The 25,172-nt window shown below is 33.9% G+C and overlaps 2 protein-coding genes across 2 annotated transcripts; both read right to left on the reverse strand.

Moving 5' to 3' along the window:
* Positions 1 to 656: 656 nt before the first annotated feature.
* LOC112747253 (alkane hydroxylase MAH1-like) lies at positions 657 to 2,302 on the reverse strand. The gene has a single exon (XM_025795214.2). The coding sequence runs from the start codon at positions 2,244 to 2,246 to the stop codon at positions 741 to 743; it is 1,506 nt and encodes a 501-aa protein (XP_025650999.1). The 5' UTR covers positions 2,247 to 2,302; the 3' UTR covers positions 657 to 740.
* Positions 2,303 to 19,874: 17,572 nt separating this feature from the next.
* Positions 19,875 to 21,623, reverse strand: LOC112751424 (alkane hydroxylase MAH1). The gene has a single exon (XM_025800567.3). The coding sequence runs from the start codon at positions 21,577 to 21,579 to the stop codon at positions 20,020 to 20,022; it is 1,560 nt and encodes a 519-aa protein (XP_025656352.3). The 5' UTR covers positions 21,580 to 21,623; the 3' UTR covers positions 19,875 to 20,019.
* Positions 21,624 to 25,172: the final 3,549 nt, after the last annotated feature.

Consider the following 25,172-nt stretch of genomic DNA (forward strand, 5'->3'; position numbering starts at 1 on the left):
TATTTATTTGAACATTTTTTTGTTTCTGCGAGTAGGATCGGGTAGGGTAGGGTTTAGAACTTTAGGGTGCGGATAGAGTTAGGGTTGATTCTCAACCCGCGGGTAGAATATGATAGAATTTTAAAAAAGTTTTCAACCTTCGGGTAGAGTTAGAGTAGAGTCTAAACCCTACCCTACCCTACCCATTGTCAGCCCTACGTGTATTTCACGTTTCATTTAATGGTATTAGATTTTTTTGGTGTTGGACCAATTTAGATAAACTTTGATACAAAATTACATGGATGTGTAACATGACCCTTAAATATATTAAAAACTTAATTAAAATTTTTTTATTATTATATTTTTAAAAGATTAAATCCTTGTAATTTCTTTTGGTACGCAAATCTATTGATATTTATTGATGGCCATCTGCGTGCCCATCCATTTAACATGGATCACATGCATTAACTTTACATACGTACATACAGATGCATTTTCCGCATATAACATTTAATACTACTTCTGCTCGGTTCATGGAATGAATGAAATTAGTGCAAACATCCTCATATTCTATAAACAAAATTACAAAGTGCAAGCATATAGATATAAGGTTCATTAAACCACCGTATTATTCAGTATCCAACCTTAAACTAAGATATATATTAAAATACATATCAAAATACAAAATATATATTAAAAATTACTTAAACAATATATATATTAATACACATGACATTTGATATTGAAATTCGTTGATGGAATTAAAATTGTCTTTTTGTTATCATAACCTTCAAGCCATGCTTCATGAGAAGCACAATGGAATGAGCTGGGGTAGTAGGATGATTTTCCACAACTTGTATACGATAATTGCGCAAAATAGTAGATGCCACCATTTTCATTTGAAGAAAAGACAAGTCTTTACCCAAGCATGTCCTTGGTCCTGCATTAAAACTAATAAACTTATAAGATGGAACGTGTATTGTTTCTCCTTTCTCTGAAATCCATCTCTCTGGTTTGAACTCCAAGCAATCTTTTCCCCAAATATCTTCAAACCTTCCCATTGCATAAGTAAACAACAAAATAATTGAATTTGGATTAACACAATGACCACTAGGAAGTGTGTCACGTTTCAATGATTGTTTACGTTCAATAGGAACAGGTGGAAATAGCCTCAAACCTTCACATAGAGCACCATGTAGGTAAACTAGCTTCTTCACATCTTCCATCCCTAAAATTTCACGTTTTTCTCCGACACCAGCGCCAAAAACTTTTTCGATTTCTTCAAGAATCTTGGCCTCGACTAATGGGTGTGTAGCAACAAGCCAAAAGAACCATGTAAGAGCTGAAGTTATGGTATCTCTTCCAGCTACAAAAAGATTGAATGCAGCATCTCTTAGAAACTTATCATCATGGACCATTTTGCCCTTTTCTTCACCCATCACCATCATAGAACTAAGCAAGTCATCACCGCTACTTTTGTTGCATTCATTTAACTCTTGACGCTTAGTTGCAATGCATGAATATAGTAGTTGGTCAAAAACTTTGCATGCTTTTGTCATCTTCTTCTCCTCACCAATTTGAAGCCACTCTTGAAACTTCCAAACACTTCTTGGAACTATGTGTCTATAGAATATGGATTCCTCAATTTCGTCAAAAGCCTTCTCAACTTCCACCAATGGAAACTCAATTGAGAGACTCTTAGGATCATACCCCAAAACCATGATGCATGTTTCGTCGAAAGTTAATCGACTAAACACATCTTGAAGATCCAAAACCTTTCCATGCAACCATGCATGATCAAATATCGGAAGCAAGCTATTAAGAACCTTCTTTTGAATGGTATTTTCCACCATGGTCTCGAAACTCTTTCGCCGGAACAAGGAATGTTGCAAGGTCCTAATGTATTTCCATGTCTCGGAATCTGAGGCCACAATACCATCTCCGAAAGCTTGGAAGATCTCGCGAAACTGGGGACCCTTGACATAGTTGTCAAAGCTTTTGCTCATTATGTGATGGACATTCATGGGGTCACTAGTGATCATATAGTTCATTTTGGTGAACCATGGCCCCATGAATTCACCGGTGCCACCTTTTCGTCTCAAAACATTTGTTACAAAATCATGGATATGCCACAAATTGCTAAGGACTTGCGGTAACATACCAAGGATTGGCCAATCTATCAAGAGAGGGGTTCTACAACTTGTTCTACGATGAACAAGATATGAGAATAATAGGAGGATTGGTATAATGAGAAACAATATGGCCATTTGGAAAGTATAATTTGTGGATCGGATAGGGTTATGCAACTCTTTTTTATATTTGTTGTGTATGTATGTTGATGAACTCTTGCCACGGCCCACGGGGATATATATAGATGGAAGATTGTATGTAAGTAGGATATAGATTCTTCCCATTTGTTTAATAGTAATATATTTTTTTTAGATTTAATTATTTTATAATAAAATTTATTAAAAATAAAAATGACGGAGGAAATATTTATCTTATGAAAATATACTCGAGAAGTTCTAACAAATAAAGTTTTATTGGAAAGCTAAGCTGTTCAATCTTAAACATGGATGCTGCTAAATGATTCATCTCCTAGCCATGGAACCTGATAATGACAATTTTCGTGCCTTGACTTTATCTTCCTCGACCATATCTACTATCTAACCAAACTTAATGCTATGGAGTATGGACAATGGTTGTGTATTTGATTTTTCGATTTTTAAAATTTTAAAAAATATAAAAAAAAAAATTAAATAGTTAATATTAACTATTTTTTTTTTTAATTTTTGAAACATTTAGAATTTATGATATAAAATTTAAAATGATAAACGTCATTTTTTGTCTCTAGTTATTATTTTTGAAACATTTAGAATTTTTTTCTATTGTTGTTAAATAATAGGAATCTAACCTTATTTTAGTAGACTACTAATTTCAAGGTTTAATAGGTAATAATAAGATATTTAACAATTAGAACACTAAGGTATAGAATTTAGTGTTATTTATAATAAATTAGAAGGGTGAATTAAAACTTTTAATGGAATGATAATATTATTTTTTTAAAAGATTCCACCTATATGAATATAGGAGTGGTGCCACTCTAATAAAAAATTTTAGCGGTTTTATTCTCATAAATATTCATGAAACCATGATGAGCACAAGGTCATATAAGTGTTTAAAATTATAGACTCTTGAACTTGGAAGGTATAAGTAACATATGAAATATATGTTTAATCGATTAAACATCTATTATTTCATTAAAATTTTAAAATTTATACTAAAAGAATGTTTAATTTTAGTGGCACATTTTTTATACATATACTTTATGATATTTAAAATTTTGTAAATAATGAGGGATTAAAAAATATTTATAAATTTGATTAATTAATATAATCATTAATGTTATTAATATTAATAATTAGTTACCAACCATTTATAGATTGTCAATTATAATAATGGTACATAGTATCATTTTGCTAAAGGGATACAACTCTTTAAGAATTGTATATGTTTAAAATATTATATCTATTGGCTAAAATGACATAACTCTTTAAGAATGGTGTCTGTTTAAAACATTGTACTTATTGACAATAAAAGAATCACAATAATTTACGTACGTGACAAATTATAATTACTATACATGTACAATAGATATAAATAAAATCCTTGTCCACTGTTTATACATACTAATTAAGTGTGTATTTTAACTATTATAAGATTTTTTTGTTTAAAAGAGTTAAAAAAATTTTATTATTGCTAATTAAAAATTTTTTAGGTTTTATTATATCTTAAAAGAATATTGTCATTAATTCTACAAAAATTAAATATAAAAATATAAATATCTTTAAAAAAAACCATATAATTATATCTTAAAACCATTTTTATATATCCAACAATTTGTCACATATTCACTAAATTCATTAAATAAATTAAAAGCGTGATTAAAATTTTTTATTATTATATTTTAAAAATCCTTGTTATATTTTTAGGTACGCAAATCTATATATTGATATTTATTGATGGCCATCCATTGAACACGGGGCACATTCATTTTACATGCGTCATACGTATTTATCCCCATAACATTTAATACTACTTCAGTACTACTTCTGCTCGATTCATGGAATAGATGAAATTTGTGCAATTAAATATCATAAAAACCAAATAATGTAAGTTATTATTAAATACTTTGAGGATAAAACAAAAATATTTATTCTTTTTAATCAATTTATGTCACATAGGATAAAATAATTTTATTATAAATACTTGTTAATAACTTATTATTCAATTAATACATTCGTATAAGAATTATAATTTACATCAAAAGTGAGTTAAGTTTTAAAATAGCCTTTAAAATCGGCCTCATGCATTAAAATCGTCTCTAAAAATCTAATTACATTAATTACGTCTCTAAAATTGACAAAAATACACCACATTAGTCTTTGACTCATTTAATTTTTTTATATACTGTGCATGCTGATGTGGCCTTAACGACGTGAATCATTAGCGATACGTGTCACTTCATAATTTAGTCACGTGTAATAATATGATGACAGGTCGTGACACATAATATGTTGATATGGACAAGTATATCACATGTACTATTTTATCATGTATTAGCTTGTGTCACGTATCGCAACATTATTCGTTCACATGTCATCTACTATGTCATCATTGTAGATATACTAAATTGGTTCTTGACTTTGAATTAAGTAACTAATTTTAGTACCTTAAATTGAATATCGTGTATCAAATTAGTCCTTTCACTAATTTTTTTTCTTTTTTTTTTGGTATGAATTCAAAATTCTTAATATCTTTGAATGCTCTAATTTTAATTATACAAATTTTCTTTCATAGTAATTTAATACTTATAATTACGCAATGTGAGATAACTTTTCATGCAGTAGGAAAAAAATTACACTCACTTTAGATAAGAACATCAATTTAGATGACTAAGTTATCACCTCTTCCTATAAATATCCCCACAAATTTAAATATTTCTCAACCCAATTTTTACATAAATTAATTTAAACTCTTGCTGACTTAGCCATCGAAATTTCATATAGGTACCTCCAACTGCAAGCTACACTCTTGCTGTCATCTCTGACTTCCTTTATTTAGTCCATTTATATATAATCGGTTTAAGTTATGTCTGGCAACAATGATTATGTTTTTTAATAAAAGAATTATATGATTGGTTTAAAAAATATATTTTTTAATTCCAAAAAACGTGTATTTCATATTTTATAGAAATCGGAAAAAATAAAAAATGTGTATTTTGATTCTTGATTTCTTGTTAAAAGTACGCGTGTTTATTTTGACAAAAAAAAGTGTGTTTAATCAATCAAATAATTTTTTTAAAATAACATACTTATATATTACAAAATTTATCAATGTTAAATTATTGTAAAAAATTTATATAACTAAAACTAAAATTTTAAAAATATTTTATAAAAATACTTGCATATAAATGACATATAAAAAAATAGAATTGAAATTAGTGCATCCTAAGATATTAAAAATTTTGAATTAAAAATATTAAAAAAGTTTGTGAAGGAATTAATTTGATGCTAGAAGACCATGAGAATTTATTGTTTTTACTATGATGCAAGGACACTGACACGGACACGCACGAGACACGACACGATACGGGACATGCCGACACGCGAATTTTAAAATTTTACATAACACAGGGACACGCATACATATAAAATATAAAGTAATTTTTCGATAAATTATAATGATATTTTGATATTTTATTGATATTAAAATATAAATTAAAATTTTTAATTATTTTTAATGTCTTATTTTAATTATATCAAGTATTTAAAATATTTTTATTTTAATAAATAATAATATATACTATATCTAAATTTATTTTAAGAATATATGTTAAGAATAAGAGTGGACACGCTGACACGTGATGATATTTAGATTTGTCCAAGCATATCCAAAGAAGAATTTTTTTTTTATTAAGATACGGTTGGACACAGCAGACACGCGTGTTAGACAAGAGTCGGTGAGTGTCGTTTCCAAAATGTGTCCGACATGCGGACACGGCAACTCAGCGAAGTGTCCATACTTCATAGGTTTTTAGCCATTACTTTTAGCCATAAATTTCTTTAGTTTAGCAATTCAACAATATATTTTAACCCACACTTTTAAATATTGATGACTAATTAATGGTCAAAAATAATAAATTCTGATAGTCCTCTATTATTTATCTTTGGTGCACGACTTTTAATTTTAGAGATCAAAATGAGTCACTTAATACAAAATTAGAGATCAATTTATATAGTACATCTATAATAATAATATGTAAACGAATAATATTACAACACGTGATATAAGTTGACACATAATTAAATAATATTATGACATGTGGTACATCGATCCGTTCACATCGATACATCACCGATACATCACGTATCAGTATTATATCATTTTACGTGATCAATCATGAAGTAATATATATCACTAATGATCTACGTTATTAAATTATATTAACACACTATTAATAAAAAATAGATCAATGACTAACGTAAAATATTTTTATCAATTTTACAGACATAATAATTAATGCAATTGAAGTTTCAAAAACAATTTTAATGCAGGACGGTAATTTTATAAACTATTGTAGAGCTTCTGGTCACAAATTATTGTAAAGCTTAACTCCACCAAAAACACCTAATAATTCTTTATAATATATCAAACTGTCTCGTATTAAGTCCAAAAAAAAAAAAAAAACCTCATAAATACCGCATTGAATTTATTTATTATTTGATACAATAATTTTATCATTAATTTAAGTCATATATACAGCAGCCTAGAAGCTAAGTAAGCCGGCCTAAGTGATATCACCAAAAAATTAGGTTTTAGGTTTTAGGTCTTTCTCTATTTCTCTAATTATGAAAAGCCCATATATTTAATAGAAACTAAATTTCTTTAAACCTAATTTTAATATGAGATAATGTTACAAATAATATAAATCTTAATTTTATTAGTCGAATCATCACTACTGATCGATGAATATGAAATCCTACAAACTTTAATTTAATTTACATCCTGTGTATGTAAGGCCAACTTTTACAATTGATAGCCATTGAGTTAGTTGATGATCCAAGTTTCAACTGAATCTTGAGTCTTGACATCATTTTTAAATTTCCATGCATCAAGAGAGAAGTGTATTAAATATATCCTTTTAATATATTTTTAAATTATTATTCCTTTTAAACTATTATATATCTCTATATAATAGTTTAATAAATTTTGCAATAAGTAATTTTATGGTGTACTCTTAAGTATATTTACATCTCTCTCACACAAGTTTGCATGAATTGAGTGTTATTTTTGTCGTAAAATTATTTATTTTAAAAGTTTAACATGATAAACAAAGATAAATTAAATAATTTCTTTTGTTTAAAAGTAATTATTATTTGGTCACTTTAATATATTAAAAATTAATATATAGATATACATTTTAAAAGTAAAAATGAAATCAATTTATAACCAAAGGAATAATAAATTCTCTTCACTTTGGATGATTGCATCTAGCTTTTATTGTAGCGAGGGTAGTTGATCAAGTGAGATTTTTTTTTTCTTTTATGATAAATAATGTGGATTGAAGAAATTTTATTCGTTGAAGATTCAAGACCTAAAAATAAAGTGGTTGGAGATTAGACACGTTGTCACGACTAGATATTAGACTTCTTATAACTTTTTTTTCAGTTAATATTAGCTAATTATTTTAAATTTTAGAGTTTAAATCATAAACCTTAATTTTAGATTTCAAATTATAAACTTTAAAAACAGTAGTTAATATTGATTAACTAAAAAATAATTTTTTTTATTTTTTTAATTAATGAACATGGCAAAAAAAAAGAAGACTAAATGATATATTCAATCAATTTGACAATTTCATTCACCACTGATGATAATATCAATTGAGCACATTGAATTTGTGGAAACCAATTAATCAAAGGTGGGGTTGTTGTTCATAAACTGTCCCAAGGCCACCCCTTATTGATTAATGACCAATCAATAATGCATTTGGTGAATCAACATGCACCTATATATATAGATTCTTTACCTGCAATATATAATTTTGAACAATAATAATAAAAAAAAAGTTAATTATTGATGGTTTTAGTGGCTAAGAGAAGGGGGTTGAATCTTAGCCCACTTTTTGCTTGCTAACACTTGCTGGACTTAGAGGAGACTTTTCTGTTTTTAGCTCGTCCCTAGCTACGAGACTTTTTCATTTTGTCTCGTCACTTGGCATGAGACATTTTTGGTTTTTGCTCCTGTACAGTAGAAAACAGAAATGAAGTAGGAGAGAAGGAAGATTACACCAAGATATATCCTGGTTCAACTGCTAAGTGCAGTACAACCTACATCCAGTCTCCATCACAACAATGATGGAATTTCACTATAATCAACCTGATTACAAACTGTAAAGTGCTAACCCAACTTACAAGGGGATTCCCACAGAATCATAAAACACAACATAGATGAACAAAGGAACTCTAAGACATCTATGGCTTTTTCTTTTAATTTTGCACTCTCTGCCTTTTTCCGCTCTATGGCTTTTTCATACAAACCTCACTGTTTGCCTTTTTCCATGAGACTTAAGACATGACAAAATTAAACAGAAAAATACAAAACATAATACATTGAAGGAGAAGAAAATCTGTAAGCTTAGGTAGCTCTGAGAATCCTGTGCCTTGCACTCTCACTGCTTACTTCTAACTCCTTGCTCCAACCAGTGGATGTTCCCCCTTTTTATAGAAGAGAGAAGCCTCCACACTTGAAGCCAAAAACCCAAGCCAACTTCTTCTTCCTTCAAGAAACCGGTTCGGCCACACAGAGAGAGATGAGATAACCATGCAGTAACCAACATGCAATTACCTCTAGTCCTTCCTTGGTCATCACTCTTCATCAATCCGAGCTCTCCATCCTTGGCTTGCTCTCCAAGATGGATTTCTGGCCCTTGATGCTTCATGATGATGATGACTTCATCTGCTTCAATCTCTGCCTCTACCATCACTTCGCCACTCTAGCTACTTCCTGTGGTGGTTGAGCAGAATCAAAGACAAGCCATGCCTCCAAGAATCTCACCTTGCTGGCCGAAATCTTCTTCTTCCTTTTTGAGCATGAAGAACCCAAGATTACCTCACCAAATCTATCCATATTTGGTGACAATCTCAGCCACAGCTCATTTTTATTTTAGTATGTTTTCTTGCCATCATTAGCTTGATGGTCTTGATGCATGCAGCTCCTTCTTTCTTTTGGTAGCTGAACATAGCTTCCATTACTTCCTGGATAATGACCGAAGAAGAAGAAAGAATGAGAGAGAAAAGAGAATCTGAAGAAAAGCAATTCAAAGTGGTTTAAACAAATTAATTGAAAATAACTTGCTTTTACTTCCCTTAGTGTGGCGTGTAGCAATGATACCTTCAATCAAATCAATGTCAAATTCTCTCTCATGTTTCCAATGCTAGCAATTAAGTTTTGAAATCCATCCCTAATAAAGAAATGGAATCCGTTGAAAGCATGGAGCCAACTTGCTTTCCTTTTAACTTGGTTTTGGACCAAGCTTGGAAACATTCATCAAAAATAATATTGGGCTTGGTAGCATCTAAATTTAATCTGGCCCAATTGGTAACATTTGCTTTCCTGATAAATTTTTGGATCATGCATAAAACACATAGGAAAGCTTTTTCAATTTGATTAAGTTGGCCCAAGTAACGTAAAAAACAATTCAGCCATATTCAACATATATTATCAAAACCAAAGGCTGAATGTGATTGGGCTTGCACCAGGATTATTTTTCAGCCCATGTAAACCCTGCACGGCAAAATTAATTTAATTAACATATATAGATTAGATTAACAATTTTGCTGTTAATAATGTTTGATCATCATCAATTTAATTTAGAGTTTTCCAAACTCATCAATCTCCCCATTGATGACAAACATTATTAAAATTGAAATGGAAAGAAATCTAAAAAAATTTGAGTATGAGTACTCCCTTTGAAGATTGAATTTCTCCCCCTTTCTAAATGTCACATGGCTCCCCCTTAATGTATGCTTATTTTACCAAGGGAAGCACTAACCTGTAACATTTTAATCAAGCTTCAAGTAACAATGTTATTCAACATATTTATTTTAAAATGTTGAATGCTTGATTTATGAGCAGAGTGTGATGATAATCAAAACTCATTTGTTATCAATAAATTAATTTTCTGCTCAAACTTTACACACATCAACTGATTTCAAAACAATGTAGTTCAAAAAATTTTCAAATATTTTCAGTCAAGATATCAGAGCAATATTATTCAAGTAAGAAAATATTTTTGAATCACTCATGATCACATCAAGAACATTGCAGCTGTTAGATACTGCCAAAAATAAATTTTCAAACCAACATGTTTACCAAGATGAATAAGAATATTCCTATTTCAATACAAGCATGTTCATCAAGATAAATCAACAATCAGGCATTCATATGATCAATACAAATATATTGTGAAACATCATCATAAACCAAATGCCAAATGCATTTCCAACAGTAGTAACCATAGTGAAACAAATGCAATAACAACATGCATTCTTTGAATAAGGGTGATCATGAATTTTCAATTGAAAATTTCATCCCCTGTTTCATTAGTTTCAATTTCAATTTTGGAAACTAATTTTCCTCCCCCTTTTGTCATCAAGGGGCACCTGCACAAAATATGAACAACACAACAAAATATCCATAATAAAGTAACAAGAGTGTATCAAAGTATCATAGAGCAGTGAGTATCAAGTCATGCTCCTACAAAAACAGATTGAGCCTAATGGAGCCAATATCAAGTAAAAGTAAAGAAACAGTCATTTATCATCAGAAATATTGAACTCTGAACCGGAATCATCTTCGTAATCCCCTATCCCCATTTCATCATCAAAGCTTTTAATCATGAAACCAACTCGTTCGTGACATTTCTTCCAAGCCCTTTCCTGTTCATATTCCAATTTCCGGGCAGCCTTGTGAGATTTACGTATTAACTTGGCCATGTTGCAAAACTCTTTGAGAACTTCCCGGATTGATGCAGTGACATTTGAGGGTTCAGGACGGCTCTCCAGATCGCTGAGAGATGGTTTAGAGTGAACAGACTGCTTGCCTTTCTTGCCCGAAACTCCTCCTCCTTTAATCATGAAAACCTTGTTCTCAACAGATTCATTAGACAAATCAACCTTAAAATACTCAAATATACATGTGAGGAACATGCCATATGGAAGATTAGCCTTTTTAGTACTTTTTACTGCTTCCCACATATGACGTATCATAATATAAGCAAATGAAATTAGAGAAGAAGTAATGAGAGCAAATAGGATAATAGAATCAGAAACTGTTACTCTATGGTGAGAACCACTTTGGTGGCCAGATTTTCACGATTCACCAAGTAAGAGGGGCAGAGATGTCGTTTCAGCAAGACATCTTTATGAAATTCATAGAACGCACATGAGTAGAACCGAGAGGGATCAAAATGTGAGTGAGCTTTGTGAAACTTGTTCTTGAATTCGAGGGACTCCAAATTTGCAGGCTCTCTTGTGTCATGTAACACAAAACTTTTCTGCTTCTTTTGAGAGCTTTTTGCATGTGGAGTAGATCTCTTTGGTGATGATGAAGGGGGCGAGGTATGTGATTCTTCTTCATCTTCTTCAACGCTGGGTTGCTTGCTCTTTCCAGTTTTGCCTCTCCCTGATGTTTTCTGAGCAACTACCTTTCGGCGCATGGTTTCGGTCCTTTTGGAAGGTGGTGAATGGGTGGAAGAAGAGGTAGAATGGAGATGGATATGCGTATGGGTTGGAGGTGATGAAAAGGGTGGATTCTTTGGAATGGGGGTTCGGCTACTTCTCCTAAGTGAAGTTTTCTTTTTCATGATAGAATGAATGGAAAAGTTGAATATGAAAGGGTGAATGCCGAAAGAGAGTGAGGGTGGAAGGAGGTTAGTGGTACAATAAATGAGGATTGGAGAGAGATGATGGGAAAGTTAATGACCATAATGGCGCGGTTATTAACCAAATGGGAGTTTCAAAAAAAAGGGAGTTTCCTTGAATCAAGGGATTAGTTGGAAGGAAAAGATATGATTTGACAACATGCTTCTTCCAACAAGATATGAAAAGACAATCCAAGGGATTTTGTGATTTTATTTTTCAAAGAAAGAATAACTAACTAAACTGCCATGGTGGGGTCAGGAATTATTAGGTGGGCCCATGAAAATTTAAATCTGCGTTGCCTCCCCCTTGATCATAGCTCCTCCATCAAGCCTGCATTTTTATCTCGTCCTAATCTACGAGACAAAACTGAACAGAGTTAAAAGTTCACAGGTTTTCAATGAAACTTAAATCAAACATTCCCAATTTTTTTCTCAAGGTGCAGAATCTGTCTTCACATAGGGATTTTGTAAAAATATCAGCAATTTGGTCTTCAGATTTTACAAATTGAATATCAATAGTTCCCTTTTGCACATGTTCTCTAATGAAATGATATTTAATTTCAATGTGCTTTGTTCTTGAGTGCAAAACAGGATTTTTTGAAATATTTATAGCACTCATATTATCACAAAATAAGGGTATACTATTGATTTTTAATTTGTAATCTTCTAATTGTGTTTTTAACCAAATTAATTGAGTGCAACATGTAGATGCGAAAATGTATTCTGCTTCAACTGTGGATAAAGCCACTGTGGCTTGCTTTTTGCTTGACCACATATTGAGTGAGCTTCCAAGGAAGCAACACATGCCAGATGTGCTTCGTCTATCCACTCTATCTCCCGCAAAATCTGCATCACAAAACCCTACTGCACAAAAGTCATCAGATTTAGGATACCATAATCCATAATCACAAGTTCCCTTAATGTATCTAATGATGCGTTTAACAGCCGTGAGATGGGATTCTTTTGGGTGAGATTGGAACCTTGAACATACACCCACACTTTGGACAATATCCGGTCTAGAGGAGGTAAGGTACATGAGTGAACCTATCATTCCCCTATACCTTGTTTCATCCACATCTTGACCATCATCATCCTTTTCAAGTTTTGTGTTAGGATGCATTGGAGTACCCATTGATTTAGAATTTTCTAGGCCAAACTTTTTGATAAGCTCTTTTGCATACTTTCCTTGGTAAATAAAAGTACCACTAGGAGTTTGTTTAATTTGGAGGCCAAGAAAGAAAGTAAGCTCTCCCATTAAACTCATTTCAAACTCACTAGTCATGAGTTTTCCAAACTCTTCACACAAGGAAATGTTGGCCGATCCAAATACAATGTCATCAACATAAACTTGAACAAGGAGTATATCATCATTAGATGCTTTAATAAATAAAGTAGTGTCGGTGGTTCCCCTTTGAAATTGATTTTCCAACAAGAAGGCACTAAGCCTTTCATACCAAGCTCTTGGAGCTTGTCTAAGACCATAAAGAGCCTTAGTTAATTTAAAAACATGATTTGGAAACTCTTTGTGTTCAAAACCGGGGGGTTGTGCCACATACACTTCTCTATCAATAAAGCCATTAAGGAAAGCACACTTAACATCCATTTGAAACATTTTGAAACCTTTATGGGCGGCATAGGCAAGAAGCAATCTAATTGCTTCCATTCTAGCTACCGGAGCAAAAGACTCATCAAAATCTATACCCTCTTCTTGATCATAACCTTGGGCCACTAATCTAGCCTTGTTACGAACAACTTGTCCATCCTCACCAAGTTTATTTTTAAATACCCACTTAGTACCCGTTACCTTCTTACCATCCGGATGAGGTACTAATGTCCAAACCTCATTCTTGTCAAATTGAGCAAGCTCCTATTGCATGGCCTTGACCCATGATGGATCTTCAAGAGCTTGTTTGACATTGTTGGGCTCCATTTGTGACAAGAAAGCGAAGTTGCTAGGTTCGGTTTGCCTTTTGGTGGATGATCTTGTTGTTACTCCTTGAGAGGGATTACCAATGATGAAGTCATGAGGATAACCTCTCATGGACTTCCATTCTCTAGGCTTTCGGATAGGTGTAGAGCTTTGATGAACTTCTGGTGGTCTCACTGTTTCAGTTGCTCATGCCTGCTCAGGAGACAAAATGGAAATGTCTCCTCCAATCTGACGAGATAAAATTGGACTGGCAGATTCTTCATTCTGAACAGATTTGGGATTTTCTTTGCTTGTTCCAGCTTCTTCACCATCTGAATTATTATCTATCACAGTACTGGGAATTAAGTTAGAATCACAAAAAGTAACATGTATGGATTCCTCTATAGTCCTATGCTCCTTGAGATAAATTCTATAGGCCTTGCTTGTGGTGGAATATCCAACAAACATTCCTTCATAGGATTTTGGATCAAACTTTCCAAGATTTTCTTTATTATTAAGCACAAAACATTTGCATCCAAAAACATGAAAGTACTTAAGATTTGGAGGGGTTCCTTTCTATAGCTCATAAGGGGTTTTCTTTAATCCTTTTCTAATGATTCTTCTATTCAAAATATAACATGCTATGTTCACAGTTTCAGCCCACAAAAATTTAGGAATTTCATTCTCACATAGCATAGCCCTAGTCATCTCTTGAAGGCTTCTATTCCTTCTTTCAACCACCCCATTTTGTTGGGGGGGTTCTAGGACATGAAAAATTATGAGAAATTCCTAAGTCATCACTGAATTTTTCAAAATCTTGATTTTCAAATTCTCTTCCATGATCACTTCTCAAATGGGCAATTTTCAAATCCTTTTCGTTTTGAATTTTCTTGCAAAGAGTGAAAAAAGCATGAAAAGCATCATTCTTTTGAGCAAGGAAAAGTATCCAACCAAATCTAGAGTAATCATCTACCACCACAAGACCATAGTGTTTACCTCCTAAACTTTTGAGTTCTAGTAGGACAAAAAAGATCAATATGTAACATCTCTAATGGCCTTTTGGTTGAGATTCCTTCTTTTGATTTAAAAGATGATTTTACTTGTTTGCCCAATTGGCAAGCATCACAAGTAAGATCCTTATCAAACTTAATATTTGGAATTCCTCTAACCAAATTCTTTTTGACTAGCTTAGAAATTTGGTACATGCTAGCATGACCCAACTTTCTATGCCAAAGCCATTTTTCAGATTCAAGAGATGTAAAGCATGTTACATTTTGTTCCTTTAAATCCTCAAGAGTTAGTCCATACACATTGTTGCATCTTTTGGCTTCAAATAAAATATTCCCAGTTTTCTCACAAACAACCAAGCAAACAAACTTCTTAAAAATAACTTCAAAACCTAAATCACACAATTGACTAACACTAAGCAAATTATGTTTCAAACCATGTACAAGGAGAACATCATTTATACAAGAAGAAAAATTTTTACCAACTTTCCCAACAGCCACTATTTTTTCTTTTGCATCATCACCAAAAGTGACAAGTCCTCCATCATATTCATCAAGCTTTATGAAGAAGGTTGTCTTTCCGGTCATATGCCTAGAGCATCCGCTGTCCATATACCACATATTTTCTTTCCGTTTGGATGCTAGACACACCTACAAAACAAGCTTAAGTGACCTTAGGTATCCAAATTTTCTTGGATCCTTTCACGTTAAACCATCTCTTATGTCCTAAGCCATTGTAATCAAAAACAACTTTACAAACTTTATCACCAATCATTCTTTCACCAAAGAAACATTGAATAGGAAAGTGTCCATTTCGATTGCATAGCCTACAAAATCTTGGAGTTGCTGTTTTGTTAAAGTAGGTTGGGTCTTGATACCTTGTATCATTTGAAGATGAAGCAATGTTTTCAAAATGAGATTTTTCAGATTTATAAAATCCCAACCCAGCTTTATCATAAAGAGGTTTTTGACTAGCTAGGATTTGATTCAGATTTTCAGAACTTTGGGTGAACTTGGCTAAGTCTTCCTTAAGTCTTTTAACCTCTTTAAGCAACTCTTCATTTTGCTTAAAACAATCCACATATGCAAGAACGGAATGATTACTTTCACAGCTCTTAATTTGAGCTCTTAACTGCTTATTTTCTTCAACAAGATCACAAGCAGTTTCGGCCTCTCTCACTTTCTCTTTAAGAAAACTGTTTTCAGCTTTAAGAATGGTGATTTGTTGTTCAAGTTCTTGATTTTCCAACAGAAAGCATCTTATTTTTTCAGAAAGGTGGTCTATCATAAGATGAAGATCCTCAATGTTAGGGTTATGAAAGACTACCTGATCTATGTGATCTGCCATGAGACATGGTTGTGACTTGGTCTCGATTTCTTCATCATCATCATCTGAGTCATTCTCCAAGTCTTCCCATGTGGCCATCAGTCCCTTCTTCTTTACTCTTTTCGGCTTCTCCTCCTTCTTTAACTTGGGACAATCAGATCTGAAATGTCCTATTTCCTTGCAATTGTAACAGGTTACTTTACTAAGGTCTTTCTTCATCTTCCTTGAGCTGCTACCTTTGCCTTTGAGCTTCACCATTTTCCTAAATTTTCTGCAAACAACACAAACTCATTTTCAGAAGAGTTATCACTGGATTCATCATCCAGAGGGTTAGTCACAGAAGAAAAAGCAATTCCTTTCTTTTTTGAATCTTTTTTCAAATAGGTATTTTCAAAAGCAAGAAGATTTCCTCTCAAATCATCAACTGTCATGGAATCTAAGCTACTGCTCTCAGAAATAATTAAAGCTTTTGTTTCCCACTCTTTTGTAAGACATCTCAACACTCTTCTCACTAGCACAGATTCTGAATGTGTAATTCCCAGAGCATCTAAGCCAACAATGATGGTGTTGAACCGTTCGAACAGTTCATCAATGGACTCTCCTTCCTTCATTGCAAACATTTCATACTCTCTATTCAACATGTCTGTCCGAGTCTTCTTTAAAATGGTGGTTCCTTCATGGGTGATTTGTAATTTGTCCCAGATTTCCTTTGCAGTTGTGCATCTTGATACCCGTCGGTACTCCTCAAAGCTGATAGCACAGTTTAGCAGATTTACTGCCTTGGCATTTAATTCTATCTTCTTCCTATCTTCCTCAGTCCATCTTGCTTCTGGTTTAAGAGTGACTACTCCTTCTGCACTTGTGGTAGTTGGAAATTGAGGCCCTTCCAGGATAATCTTCCAAAGTCTGTAATCCACTGCTTGTACAAATATCTTCATCCTCTCCTTCCAATAGGTATAATTTTTCCCATTGAAAAGAGGAGGTCTGTTGCTTGATTGACCTTCAGTCAGATTATAGGACACCACATTTACGCCACTGTTTTCTACCATGAGGATCTTTACTCCAAGCTGCAAAGCTTGATCTCTTTGAGACCAAACTCTGATACTAATTGATGGTTTCAGTGGCTAAGAGAAGGAGGGGTTGAATCTTAGCCCACTTTTTGCTTGCTAACACTTGCTGGACTTAGAGGAGACTTTTCTGTTTTTAGCTCGTCCCTAGCCACGAGACTTTTTTATTTTGTCTCGTCACTTGGCACGAGACATTTTTGGTTTTTGCTCTTGTGCAGTAGAAAACAGAAATGAAGTAGGAGAGAAGGAAGATTACACCAAGATATATCCTGATTCAGCTGCTAAGTGCAGTGCAGCCTACATCTAGTCTCCATCACAACAATGATGGAATTTCACTATAATCAACCTGATTACAAACTGTAAAGTGCTAACCCAACTTACAAGGGGATTCCCACAGAATCATGAAACACAACATAGATGAACAAAGGAACTCTAAGACATCTATGGCTTTTTCTTTTAATTTTGCACTCACTGCCTTTTTCCGCTCTATGGCTTTTTCATACAAACCTCACTGTTTGTCTTTTTCCATGAGACTCAAGACATGACACAATTAAACAGAAAAATACAAAACATAATACATTGAAGGAGAAGAAAATCTGTAAGCTTAGGTAGCTCTGAGAATCCTGTGCCTTGCACTCTCACTGCTTACTTCTAACTCCTTGCTCCAACCAGTGGCTGTTCCCCCTTTTTATAGAAGAGAGAAGCCTCCACACTTGAAGCCAAAAACCCAAGCCAACTTCTTCTTCCTTCAAGAAACCAGTTCGGCCACACAGAGAGAGAAGAGATAACCATGCAGTAACCAACATGCAATTACCTCTAGTCCTTCCTTGGTCATCACTCTTCATCAATCCGAGCTCTCCATCCTTGGCTTGCTCTCCAAGATGGATTTCTGGCCCTTGATGCTTCATGATGATGATAAATTCATCTGCTTCAATCTCTGCCTCTACCATCACTTTGCCACTCTAGCTACTTCCTGTGGTGGTTGAGCAGAATCAAAGACAAGCCATGCCTCCAAGAATCTCACCTTGCTGGCCGAAATCTTCTTCTTCCTTTTTGAGCATGAAGAACCCAAGATTATCTCACCAAATCTATCCATATTTGGTGACAATCTCAGCCACAGCTCATTTTTATTTTAGTATGTTTTCTTGCCATCATTAGCTTGATGGTCTTGATGCATGCAGCTCCTTCTTTCTTTTGGTAGCTGAACATAGCTTCCATTACTTCCTGGATAATGACCGAAGAAGAAGAAAGAATGAGAGAGAAAAGAGAATCTGAAGAAAAGCAATTCAAAGTGGTTTAAACAAATTAATTGAAAATAACTTGCTTTTACTTCCCTTAGTGTGGCGTGTAGCAATGATGCCTTCAATCAAATCAATGTCAAATTCTCTCTCATGTTTCCAATGCTAGCAATTAAGTTTTGAAATCCATCCCTAATAAAGAAATGGAATCTGTTGAAAGCATGGAGCCAACTTGCTTTCCTTTTAACTTGGTTTTGGACTAAGCTTGGAAACATTCATCAAAAATAATATTGGGCTTGGTAGCATCTAAATTTAATCTGGCCCAATTGGTAACATTTGCTTTCCTGATAAATTTTTGGATCATGCATAAAACACATAGGAAAGCTTTTTCAATTTGATTAAGTTGGCCCAAGTAACGTAAAAAACAATTCAGCCATATTCAACATATATTATCAAAACCAAAGGTTGAATGTGATTGGGCTTGCACCAGGATTATTTTTCAGCCCATGTAAACCCTGCACAGCAAAATTAATTTAATTAACATATATAGATTAGATTAATAATTTTGCTGTTAATAATATTTGATCATCATCAATTTAATTTAGAGTTTTCCAAACTCATCAATTATATATATATAGCATAAAGGGTAATATGTGACATATCAATAGCACTCTATCCATAGTTATATGCATGAGATGTTAAATTTTACTTGGATAGTGTCCACATTAAGTAAGGTAACCAAAGAAAATTAGCAAAAAACAGTCATAATTTGTCTTATTTAGTATTTATTAATTGTTGCGATAATTAATTAATGCTAAATAAAACAAATTCTTACTATTTTTTTTGTCTACCTAGCATTGCCCCCGTAAGTAAAATAGTAACGAGTGCTAAGAGTAATATATACCATGTAATTTGATGTAGGAAGGGTTTAAAATGATGTTAACGCCATTCAACTTTTCCATCAATTTTTCATGTAGCTTAAAAGCAATAAATACTTGAGACTTACCTTTATTTTCTTATTAAAGGTCGCTAGCTAGATGTTAATAAATAGTATCAAAATGTACACGAATTATTGTAACACTTCCTTGTAGGGTACACAGTACCTAAATAACTAAATTCAACTTTTAACTTAGGGCAGTCCCACCCTACAATAAATAAGCCAAATAAGTTCCATAATGGAGTTTTAACTTGACGTGAAAGTTACAAAGATAATTAATTATATCGATAAGAAACAAAAAATATTCATAAAAAATTATTAAAATTTATTATTTTTAATTTTATTTAATATACATTACAATAAATAAATACTAAATAAAATAAAATAAAATTATTTAAATTAATTATTTTTTGTCTTTCTAATATTACTAAATTAAAAATATCTTATTAAGATACCTTTTATTATATTTATGTAGAAATAAAACTTAACAATATAAAAAAAAAATAGCTTAGGCTCGCTCTGAACAATAATAGTAAAGAATAGAAATTAAAACCAACAAGTCTTATACATCAAAACAAGCATCTTCTAGTTACCCTAACCTTCAAGCCATCCTTCATTAAAAGAACAATTGAGTGACTAGGAATAGCTTGATGACCTTCCACCACATGAATATGATAATTGCACAAAATAGAAGCTGCCACCATCTTCAATTGAATAAAAGATATGTCCTTTCCCAAGCAAGTTCTAGGACCCGCATTAAAACTAATGAACTTGTAAGATGGCATATGAACAATACTACCCTTATTAGAGATCCATCTCTCTGGCTTGAACTCCAAGCAATCTTTTCCCCATACCTCTTCAAACCTTCCCATTGCAAACAAAGAAAGTAAGATCATTGTACTTGGATTCACATGATGTCCACTTGGGAGTATGTCACTTTTGATTGGTTGCTTCCTCTCAAAAGGAATAGGAGGAAATAGCCTCAAAGATTCACAAAGAGCACCATGAAGATAAACTAGCTTTTTCACCTCTTCTATGCCTAAAACTTTGTGCTTCATTTCATCATTATTTGATCCAAAATTTTCTTTGATTTCATCAAGAATTCTGGTTTCAACTAATGGGTTTGTAGCAACAAGCCAAAAGAACCAAGTAAGAGCTGAAGTTATAGTATCTCTTCCGGCCACAAAAATATTGAAAGTTGAGTCTCTTAGAAACTTGTCATCATTGACTAATAATGTTTGACTTTGACCCTTTTCTTGTTCTTCTTGTTCTCTCATCATCATCAAAGCACTAAGCAAGTCAACTTGAGCTTCATCTATTTGACTACTTTTGTTGTACTTGCTTATCTCTTCTCTCTTTGATGCTATGCAAGAGTATATGAATTGGTCAAACACCTTGCAAGCTTCACTCATCTTTCTCTCTTGACCTAATTGAAGCCATTCTAGAAGCTTCCAAACACTCTTTGGAACAGCATGCCTATAGAATAAGGACTCTTCAGCTTCATTAAAAGCCTTCTCACATGCAACTTGAGGGAACTCAATAGAAAGACAATTAGGATCATACCCTAAAACAATGTTGCAAATGTTGTCGAATGTGAAGCGATTGAAGATGTCTTGTAGATCCACCTCAACACGTTGTTGTACCACGTGTTCTAATACAGGAATCAAGCTAGCTTCCACCTTCTTCCGAATCGTTTTCTCTAGAAAAATCTCGAAGCTTCTATTCTTAAACAAAGAAAGAAGCAAAGATCTATGGTACCTCCAAGTCTCCGAATCCGTGGTAAAAATACCATCTCCAAAAATTTGGAAGATGTCACGAAATTCAGAGCCCTTGACATAGTTGTCAAAACTCTTGCTCATTATGTGATGAACATTGATGGGGTCACTAGTGACCAAATAGTTCATGTTGGTGAACCATGGTCCCATGAACTCGCCGGTTTTGCCTTCTTGTTTCAAGACATCGGTTATGAAATCATGGATCCGGAACAAGTTCCATAACACTATTGGTAGCATGCCAACAATAGGCCAATCTATTAAGAGAGGGCTCTTGCAACATAGTCTCCTATGAAAAGAGTGTAAGAGGAAGCAAAGTAGTGCTGCCATTGTTGCTAAATAGAAAAATATGGCCATCACTAAATAATTTGAGAATGTTTATGTTGTTTGATGTTTGTGTTTGTAGTAGTGTTGTTATTCTTGTATCCCTATATATAAAGAATATAATGATAATATTCTAATTCAAAAACAGTGTAGCTTTTAAATATTATTTTTTATTTAATTTTTAATAAAAAATCAATAATTTTTTAATTTTTTAAATAATATAAAAAGTAGATATTTAAATTAATTAAATAATAATAAATTTTTAAAAAAATTGATTAAATACTAAATTTTAAAACACAAATAACATTTTTAATTCAAAAATGATAGATATTATATATATTGAATTCGGCAAAGAAAACTGCTTGAGACTTAGTTTTAATCTAATGTGTGCTTTAAAATTTTTATCAAATCAATTATCAGGGTAAAATATTAAATAAAATATAAAATATATATTAAAATAAATAAAATAATATATATTTATATAAATATAAAGTAATTAATTTGATATTTTTTTTTGTGTATTTAACATTTTTGTAATTTTAAAGCACACGTTAGATTAAGGGATAAGTACGATTTTGGTCCTTGACGTTAGGGGTCAGAATCGAAATCGTCCCTCTTGTATATTTGGATTTAATCTCATCCTTAAAGTCATATTTAAAATTAAAATCGTCCTTTACAGTGTAAATTTTTTCTAAATGACCATAGTACCCTTCTATCCTTGAAGTGTTACGCGCGAAACACTTCACCCCTTCATATGCTTCCAAACCCTCAACGTAAACAACAAAACCCATCAGAATATTTCACTTCACCAATGTAGTTGCACTGTGCCCTAAGTAAGAATATGAAAGGAGAGACGGTGTTCTTGGACTGAAGATCGAAGGCGAGTCTGGTTCACTGGAAGGCAGGGTCGTGCATAGGCATTCAGGTATGTTTCACTGTTTACTGAGATTAGGGATAAACATCACAGTGCGATTTATTTTTTAATTTTTCTTCTTTTTCTGTGATATGGCACTGTAGGTTGTTGTAGAGGACAATGGTGTACTTTAAACTGAAAGTCTACCATGGGGGGTTTTTTATCTATCGGAATGGGTCGTTAGAGTATGTGGGGGGAGAAACAACAGTGATAGAAGAGATTGATGGTGATCGGTGGTCCGTATTTGAAGCCTATGCAGAGTTAAGGCAGTTTGGTTATGTGCAGGAGAACATCCCTTCGTTGTGGTTCAAGGATCCTACACACGAAGACTTGGAGAAACATTTGAAGTTGTTTAAAACTGATGCAGATTCCATTGCTATGTGCAAAATAGCTGAGTTAAGAGATTATGTTGACTTGTATGTAGTGCACAAGGTTGAGGAGGAAGACGTGTTTCCTGCGTCTGGCTACATTGATGTTGGGGGGGATCATAGGATGGATGATGAGGGACAACAGATGGTTTTGTATGGAGGAGAACATCCTGATTCAAAACATGCTGAAGCAGCTGCTGATATCTCTGGGGCAGAGAATAATGAGGGTGGTGATGATGTTAATCTAGAAGCTGATATGGGTAACTATAATGATAGTGACAGCGTTGATTCAGAGTATAAACCATCTGAGGAAGAGGAGGAGACTGAAGATGATTCAAACTTTACGAACAGTGAAGATGAGCTTGATCCTGATGTTAGTAGATTTCAAGATGTTAATGTGGCGAATAAAAAAGGTAGGGCAGGAAAAATGAAGGGTGTCGCAACTGATAACTTTGGAGACGAGGATGTAGCAAGGAGTGATGAATTAGAGAATGACCATGAGGTTGGAGGTGATGTCTCAGATTCAGAGAACCAGGGGCAGAGTTATCCAGTTCACAAGCCTCAAAAAGACATGAGCCAATACAAGTAGGAAGTGTGCACATTGTATGCATCCAGAGAAGAGTTCAAGGACACTGTGACTGCATATGCCGTGCAGTCAGCTAGGGCGATCACATTTAGGAAATGTGATCTGCAGAGGGTTAGGGCAGTTTGTACTGGCGAGTGTCCGTTTTGGGTATATGCAGCGAAAATGAAAGAAGAGGATACTTGGCATCTTCGCAGCATGAATCTGAGTCACACTTGTACACAGGCACACAGGGTGGGGATTATGCACTCGAGATGGCTTGGCAAGGCATTCAAGAAGAAGGTCAGTTCAAATCCGAAGGTGAAGATTAGGGAGTTAGTGTCAAAGGCTCAAAAGAAGTGGAACTTGACTGTCACCAAGTCAATGGCAACGAGGACCAAGCAGATTGCCCTGGATGAAATCCAGGGAACCTTCCGAGAGTAGTATAAGAGGATATATGACTATGCACATGAGGTGATGCGGGCAAATCCAGGGTCATCCGTTCGCATACAGGTGCAGAGGTTCCCTGAACAAGTTAATGCAGCAGAATCCTTATCCATGAGCAGCCACTGTATCTTTCAGAGAATCTATATATGCTTGAAAGCATGCAAGCAGAGCTTCAGCCATTGTAGGAGCTTCATTGGTTTGGACGGCTGTTTTCTGAAGACACCCCAGGGGGGACACTTGCTCACTGCCATTGGTTGGGATCCAAACGACCAGATGCTACCCCTTGCATATGCGGTTGTAGAGGCCGAGACGAAGGACTCATGGAGTTGGTTCCTACATCATCTGGCATCTGACATTGGTATTGAGAAAATGGGAAAAACTACTTTCATGTCTGACCAACAGAAAGTAAGAAACTATTACCACATTGACTTATGTTCATTGAAGTTCTGTATCACTGCATGTAAATATTTTACTAATTATATCATCCTCCATTTTCTGCTTGCAGGGTTTGTTGCCAGCATACGATGAAGTTATACCAGGTGTGGAGAATCGATTCTGTGTGAGGCACCTGTACAGCAATTTCAGAAAACGGTTCCCAGGGTTACAATTGAAGCAACTAATGTGGAGGTGTGGTAAGGCAACTCACTGGAGGGACTGGGAGAGGAACATGGCTGAACTGAAAGCTGTTAATCAGGAAGCATATAGGTACCTAAATGCTATCCCTCCTAAGTATTGGTCTAGATCTAGGTTTACCTATAATTCTAAAGTAGATACACTGGTAAACAATATGTCTGAAAGCTTTAATGCTGCCATAGTTGATGCTAGAGAGAAACCTATACTTACAATGTTAGAGGATATCAGGGTTAAACTAATGACTAGGTGGGCAGAGAATAGGGATCTGGCTCAGAAATATGCAGGGACAATCTTACCTAGGATTAGAATCAAGTTGGAGAGGAGGTCTAGATCTGCCGGAGAATGGCGGCCATATTGGTCTGCAGCTCAGAAATATGAGGTTGTGAGTGGGTTAGATAAGTTTACTGTTGACTTAGGATCCTTTGAGTGCTCATGTAGAAGGTGGCAGTTGAGTAGTATACCATGTGTCCATGCGATTAGCTGCATCAAGTTCAAGGGATTTGGCTTGGAACCTTATGTGGCCGATTGCTACAAGATAGAAACATACCTGAAGTGCTATGAAGCAGTTATTCACCCATTGAATGGACCTGATCTATGGGAGATAACCTCACATCCTGATGTGATGCCTCCCCCATACAGAAGGCCTAGTCACAGGCCAGTCAAGAAAAGGAAACAATCTGCTGGAGATGAAGAACAGAGCAGC

This window comes from Arachis hypogaea, chromosome 15, assembly GCF_003086295.3.
Source record: "Arachis hypogaea cultivar Tifrunner chromosome 15, arahy.Tifrunner.gnm2.J5K5, whole genome shotgun sequence".
NCBI classification, from domain to species: Eukaryota; Viridiplantae; Streptophyta; class Magnoliopsida; order Fabales; family Fabaceae; genus Arachis; species Arachis hypogaea.

What these genes read in the sequence shown, in the direction of transcription:
- LOC112747253 (XM_025795214.2), bottom strand. Translation starts at nt 2,246, where the DNA reads ATGGCCATATTGTTTCTCATTATACCAATCCTCCTATTATTCTCATAT.
- LOC112751424 (XM_025800567.3), bottom strand. Translation starts at nt 21,579, where the DNA reads ATGGCCATATTTTTCTATTTAGCAACAATGGCAGCACTACTTTGCTTC.